The sequence below is a fragment of the Monoraphidium neglectum genome (assembly GCF_000611645.1).
Source record: "Monoraphidium neglectum strain SAG 48.87 unplaced genomic scaffold scaffold02163, whole genome shotgun sequence".
NCBI classification, from domain to species: Eukaryota; Viridiplantae; Chlorophyta; class Chlorophyceae; order Sphaeropleales; family Selenastraceae; genus Monoraphidium; species Monoraphidium neglectum.
This window is the reverse complement of record NW_014011465.1, coordinates 4,319-10,914: the sequence shown is the minus strand read 5'-3', so window position 1 is coordinate 10,914 and position 6,596 is coordinate 4,319. Positions and strand designations below refer to the sequence as shown.

The window sequence follows — 6,596 nt, the reverse complement described above, 5'->3', positions numbered from 1 at the left end:
GGCTGGGCTGATGGCTGAGGGGTCGTGGTGGACCGTCACCAGCTTACTAATGACAGACACCTGGAGGGGATGAGAAGCGAGGCACATGCAGGTGGCAAGGGCGCCAAAACGCGGACAGTTGCTGCTGCGGCGACAAGCGCAAGTACAAAGACGTGCCTGCCACACGTTTCGACGCGCCCCAGGCTGAGGCGACTGTGCATGCGCACGGGCTAGAGGAGCACGGGGCGTGTGTGCGTGAGGCCGCACCTGCACGTTTGCGACGCCCGGCAACCCGTTGAGCACGCTGTGGCAGAGGTTGGCCTCCATAGGGCAGCACATGCCCTCCGCCCGCGCGCGCGTGTAGACGAGGGGGTCGTGACCCCCCTTGGGGCCGCCCCGTTTGCCGCCGTGGTGCTGATGGGGTACTGGGTGCAGGGGCTGCAGATGGGCGGTGTGTTTGTGGTCGCAGCAGCCCGCCTTCTCACAGCCCGTTCCGCTGGTATGCAGATGTTGGTGCGCGTGGCCAGCAGGGTTGCCGCCGCAGCAATTGGCGCTGAGTTCGTGGTCATGGCTGTGGACCTGCTGCTGCTGCTGGGCCTTTGAATGATGGCCGTGAACGTGGGGACCACCGCTGCAGGCGCCGCTGCTGCTGCACGTGCTGCCGCACGCGCCCGAGGCACACGACACGACAGCCACACCGTCTGCTGTGCTGCCACTCCCACTGGAGCAGGAGCTGCTGTGCTGGTGGTGCTGCGAGCAGCACGCCGGCTTGCTGCATGCGCCGCCGGCGCCCTGGACGCCAGCCCCGCAGCTGCCCACAACACCGCCACCCGCCGCCGTTGGCCCACTGCAACTGCTGCTGCTGCAGCATGGGGCGGCTGCGACAGACTTGGGGCTGCCGGGAGCCGCCTTTGCTTGCTGCTGGTGATGTTGGTGATCATGGTGATTATGGCTGTGGTGATGCTCTTGGTGCTCGTGAGAGGTGCAAGCGCCTGTGCCATTGCTGCCGCCGCAGGATGCACCCTCCTCCCAGCCGCCCCCCTCGTCCCAGGCCCCGTCGCCCATCGCAATCAGCGGCTCCCCCAGCACGTTCGGCCGCCGCAGCCGCTCGGGGCCGTGGTGTTTCGAGCAGCACCGCCTCTTCTGTGGCGAGCCTGGCTGGCTGGAACTGCCTCTGCTGGTGGACCCAGGGTCGGAGCTGCCGCAGCTGTGCTCGCCCAAAGAATCAGGGTGACGCGCCACGTTGGGCCCTGGGCAGCAGGCACCAGGTCCATGGGTACAGCAGGGCGCCTCCTGCGCGGATTGACGGGGGGAATGGCGTCGCCCGTGGCCTCTTCATCTTGCGCGTGTGAAGCGCGCAGCGCGAACCGCCGGGGTGCACGCGCCAAAACGAGGTACCTGGGCAGACCCGCAGGCAACATGCATTCTTGCGCGTTTCTAACGCGCACCCGATTCACTTGGCCTCCTGCCGTACCCAGCCTCGGCGGGCTCCGAGGCATGGCCTAGATAGCTACCCTTCGAGGTCTTGTCTAATCATAACGAAGCAAAACGATATGAGAGTGGTTTTAGGCTAATAACACCGCAACATCCTGTCGACAGGGCGCCCCCTCACTCTTTTAGACCATTCACGAGCAGATCGCTTATCTGAGCCTGATACATGATTGGACAGCAAGAGAATTGAAATGAATCCGCAGAAGTTTTGCTGAAACACACGGCCAGCATACTGCGAGCACAACTTTTGGGTACCTGCGAGGTACAACGGCCTGACACACCGCAAAGCGGCTGTGCCAGCGGATCAATAACACAAACCTCTCAGCAGCTTGGCCCCCTGAATCACCTTTGAGTGGCGGTCAAAGGGCGGCTGCGGGCATTCAAGACGCAGTTGACCACAGCACCTCCGCTCGCCCGCAGTCGCGATGCGGCTCAAGGCGAGTGCCCGGTGCTGACAACTTGAGCGACATGCTTGACAGCAATGCGTGCATGGAGGGTAGGGGCGCGAAGCGACAAGCACGCGCCCATCTTCAGCCTGTGCAGACAGCTGCGATGGCTGCTTCCAGTGTCGTAGGGCGGGGCTGAATTATCCAGATGAGACGTGCACGCGCTCCCACCCCATCCAGGTGCACGTTGCGCCCCAAGGTGAGAGCCTGGCGTCCCGCGACACCCTCGACATCCACTGCGGCGATGGCAACCAAATCCTCCAGTGGCTCGCGCACGCAGCATGCGCGCGGCTCGCGCACCGGCGAGGTGGGTGCGCAAACGGCAGCCGCTCCCCATGCCCCTTGACCCACCGTGCCGGCATGTGCATGATTTTACATAAAGCGTGGCGCGACATGCAGGGGGTGCAGCAAAATCTTTGACTGAGATGCATCATCGCTTTCACATGCGCTGCCATGGCCTTAACAAATGCTGCGGCGCAGGGGAAGTGTTGGGGTGCTACGTGCCGCAGGCTGTGGTGGACAAGGACGGCCGCGTGCTGGACATCGACCAAGTGCTGTCGGAGGCGGTGATTGACGGCGGGGAGCTGGTGGTGGAGTACGGGCCCGGCCCGCTGGCGTTCAAATCCAGGTGGGTCCACGCCGCGCAAACGCCGGCTGCGGGCGATGGGGGACGAGGCAGCTGCTAGTTAGCGTGCGCGTGCATGAGGCTGTGTTGATGAAGGCGACTGTGCTAGGCATCCTCCCTGTATGTCAGTCATTGCAGAGCATGGGCCGATGGTGCCCAGGACCCCCTCGCACTGAGGTGTGCTTGCGACACGCACCCACCGATCCGTCAGCCATCGCCAACCCCGCCACAACATCCACCCCACCCCTAACCCAACACAACGCCAGGTGGGAGGGGCGCCCCAAGACGCCCCCGTTCCACTGGTCGGACGACGGCAGCGGCGAGCGCGTGCTGCCGCACGACGCGTGGCTCACGGGCCTGGACCTTGGCCAGGAGGGCCTGGGCGCCCTGCAGGAGCCAGAGTTCCTGGCCACAGACCCGGGCGCTGGGGAGGCCGACCTGGCGCGCGCGAAGGACGTGCTCGTGCGCAATGCAGGTGCGCCGGCAGCGGCGCGGGTCGGACCGCGGCGGGCTGGGATGGGCGATGTAGGGGCGCAGCTGGAGCACGACCAAGGGTGGCTGCGACCGCACCAGGCTGCACGTGTTAAACCCAAGAGGCTGGCTGACTGCTGCAAGCTCTGCGCACTGCTGGGCAGGCGAGGCTACCAAAGCTCCCCATTCGCTGTGCCGTGGATGTAGTACTGACTCGACCCCGGCTGTGCCTGCGCGAGCCGTTGAATCATTGCACCCTCACGGCTGGCAGGCGCCTTGCAGATGCTGTTCCTGATGTGCACCGCCGACGCGTCAACGCCGGTCGAGGCCACCAGCCGCATGACGCTTGCGCAGCTCAAAACGATGCTCGCGGCGGCTCGGGTCATGGGACCCGGGGGGGTGGCGGCGGATGCGGTCGACCGCGTATTCGCGCAGGTGCTGGGTTCGCAAGGCGCACTTGCCAGGTGCGCAAGGGGGGGCTGGCGGTGGGGTGAAATTGCAAGGGCACGCCACAGTCAAGATGCGCATACCGGTGCACGATATGCAGCATCAGCACTTGGCATGCGACTTCCTGTCCTACCTTGCAGCACAACCGGTAGATTTAGAATTGCTCTGCGACCAACATTACCATCCCTGCCTGGCCATCTTTGCCATTGAACATGCAGGAAGGCAGACAACCCCAGCGCAACGCCGTCGACGCTCGACCTGCCAGATTTCATGGTGGCTCTTGTGCATGTGGCGCACTTGCGGTGCGCGCGCCGACGCTCGCGGGGCGCCAGCTCATGGAACAAGCTGTGCGTAGCGTCCGGGTCACGTGCGGACATCACCCGTCTGCCCCATCACTGTCATTTCACACGCTTCCCCGCCCTCTGCCGCCCCTCATCTCTGCCGTAACGCAGCTTCTCTGCCGAGTCCTTTGCGTCCGGCCCCAGCACCACGCCGCTGTCCACCAAGCTGCTGTCGCTGCTGCAGGAGTCCGTCGGCGCCCACGTGCTCGGCGAGCTGCAGCGCAAGCTGGAGAAGCTGCACGCCGCCACGCTCACGCCCGGCACGGCGCTGCTGCTGCGCAAGGGCAGGAGGTGAGCCGGCGGCGGGGGCTGAGCTGGGCACAGTGCCGTGCACGCTTGCCGCATCTGGTGCCCCAAATGGGTGCATGATCTTCAGCTGCTGCACTGGCGATTGCCTCCGGTGCGTGCACAGCGGTTGTTGTCACTGCTCTGTAACCCCGCCCCATGCAGGCTGACGGAGCAGGTGCTGGACCGGTGCCAGCTGAAGCGCGTCAAGGCCCGCGTGTTGCGAGTCGACCTGCGGCACGTCTGCAAGCACCTGCAGCGGTGGGGTATGCTGGGCAAGGAGTTCGGCCTGCCGGAGCTCGCGCCTGTGGCGGTATTCGCCAAGCAGCAGCACACGGACCCGCACAGGTGCGCGCCGAGCAGGGTCCACGGGGAGGCGCGTTATGATGCGCGAGAATGCCTGGTGATGGGTACAGCCCTCCCACGGAGTAGAATGTGCAAACGTAGCCGCCCACGCCTCTCCGTTATCGAGAAGCGTATCGGCACCCGCGCGGCCTGGATCTCCTTGTGCCACCAGGTTTGTGCTGCACCCTTGGCCGCTGGCGCTGGATTACGACGAGATGGAGCGCCTGCTGCTCGGCACCGCCCATGTGCTGGCCTGGGCGCGCAAGATGCGCACTGCGGGGGGCGGCTTTGAGGAGTTCCTGGGGGAGCTCCTGGACGCCGTCTATAAGCGTTCTGGCGTGCTGATCGATGCGCCCGCGAGTGGCCAAGCGGGTGGCCCTGTGCCGGCGGCCGGCGGTGCGGCGTCTGGAGGCGCAGGAGGCAGCGGTGGCGCAAGGTCAGCAGCGGGCTTCGACGGGGCAATCGGCAGCAACATCATCAGCAGTGACGGCAGCAGCAGCGGCGGGCGGCAACTACTGCGGGGTTCCGCGTCGAGCGGCGGCGCTCGATGAGCTCCTCTTGTGGGGTGGCATCCTGAATGACATCACTTTTGACCGAAACCACTAAGGGGGCCCGCAGGATCCCGACCAACGCTGACGTGCGGAGGCTAATTACGCTTGTAAATTCCCGGGGTTCTGCAGCTCCACCTGCACCGACGTGGGGTCAACAACAGCATCATCCGCACTCGGGGACACCACGCTTGGCTCACTTGCCTCAGCTTCGCCATGGGCCTCCGTTCGTCTGAAGACGCTTTGGCAGCGCCAACAATTTCCTCTGTATTTGTTTGAACTATTAAGCAGCACAGGCGTGCGGCCACAGCAGCCCACGCGCATAGCAGACTCTCAACCACCTTGCTACCCTGACAGGCTCAGCGTCAAGCCTCGGGAGCCCCGCAGTACTCTCATAGTGCATGCTTGAGCTGGTCAGCGACAAAGCTAGGCCTTGAAAGGCGCGCGGCGGTGATCCATTGGCCCCGTGCCCGAGGGACTGACTCCCATCGAGGTGGGCAGGCCTGGGTTCAGCGGTGAAGATGAAGCAGAATATCTGAGCCCCAAGAGCTGTGCCCCGAGGGCAGAGCAGCACTCACCCTCCGTGCGCGCGAAACTCCTCGGCGGGCCGTTCGGGTCATCGTTGGGTTGCCAGCCGGTTTTGAAGTTTCGGCTTGGGCCTTGGCTCTGTCTTACCCCTGTGCTGGGCAGTCCATGCCGCGCGCGCGCCGGCCCAACCTCTGTCCACCCAACCACACCTGCCGCTCCCGGCCCATGCCATTCTACGCCGAACGCTGCGACCTGCAGAATGATGGCGTGCTTTGCGTTAGAGCTTGAAATGGAAGTTGCCCAGCTGGAGGCGGCAGCCTGCAGGTGTGCACCTCTCACCCCGATGGGGCAGAGGTAACAAGGGGGAACCAGGCTGCGGCATGGGTTGATAGAGGACACTGCCCAGCTGTCCAGCTGCCTTCAACTGCTCATGAGCCGCCTGCAGCCCTCGTAATGCTTGGCGTGAAACTCCTGCTGCTCCCCTTGTACGCGCTCGCCCGTTTGCAGGGGGGACGTGCCCGCCAGCGGCGCAGAGGTCTGGTGGAGGGACTGCGGAAGCGGGGCGCTGCAGGGCGGTGCTGGCCTGCGCGACCAGTCAGCACCCTCCAAGGGGCCAGGCGCTGCCGCCGCGCCCTCTGTTTCGCAGCAGCCGGCGCAGATGGAGGCGCGGCAGCCGGCTAACCGTGCCGATGAGCAACGGCAGGAAGAGCCGCGGCAGCATTTGCTGGAGCTCATGGTGCCGACGCCGTTGGCAGCATCACCACCACAGCAGCAGCAGCAGCAGCAGCAGGGGCGTATGCAGCAGGAGCAGCAGCAGCAAGAGCCGGCAGCAGCACGCCCAGCGGCAGGCCCCAACCCCTCGGAACCCGGCAAGGTCCTGCATCTCCGGCGCCAGCCTGCCGTCCGCACGCACGGCGCCTTCCTGCGCCGCACGCTGGCGCTCAAGCAGCTGCGGTGCAGCGTGGCGCCGCCGCCGCAGCCCGCAGCCGCGGCGCCGACGCCCGCGCGTGCGGCCCTGCCGTCGCCGCCGCCGGCGTCGCCAGACGCCCGCGAGCCGCAGGTCGCGGTCTCGCCGTCGGCGGGCGCCGCC

At 65.7% G+C, this 6,596-nt stretch overlaps 3 protein-coding genes across 3 annotated transcripts in view; 2 read left to right on the top strand and 1 right to left on the bottom strand.

Moving 5' to 3' along the window:
* Positions 1-558: 558 nt before the first annotated feature.
* Positions 559-1,044, bottom strand: MNEG_10059 (hypothetical protein; the record flags this gene model as incomplete). The annotated part of the gene is made up of 1 exon (XM_014041472.1): positions 559-1,044. A coding segment is annotated over one exon (486 nt), but the record flags the coding sequence as incomplete, so codon positions are not given.
* A 1,116-nt stretch (positions 1,045-2,160) lies between these two features.
* MNEG_10058 (hypothetical protein) lies at positions 2,161-4,981 on the top strand (the record flags this gene model as incomplete). The annotated part of the gene is made up of 8 exons (XM_014041471.1): positions 2,161-2,223; positions 2,426-2,544; positions 2,808-3,016; positions 3,284-3,476; positions 3,678-3,761; positions 3,912-4,091; positions 4,251-4,433; positions 4,603-4,981. The coding sequence occupies 8 exons, from the start codon at positions 2,161-2,163 to the stop codon at positions 4,979-4,981; spliced, it is 1,410 nt and encodes a 469-aa protein (XP_013896925.1).
* Positions 4,982-5,795: 814 nt separating this feature from the next.
* Positions 5,796-6,596, top strand: part of MNEG_10057 (hypothetical protein) — a gene marked incomplete at both ends in the record, with an annotated part of 3,078 nt that continues 2,277 nt past the window's right edge. Inside the window, 2 exons of the mRNA XM_014041470.1 lie at positions 5,796-5,830; positions 6,014-6,566. Coding sequence (XP_013896924.1) covers positions 5,796-5,830; positions 6,014-6,566 — 588 coding nt within the window. The remainder of the gene's footprint in view (positions 5,831-6,013; positions 6,567-6,596) is intronic.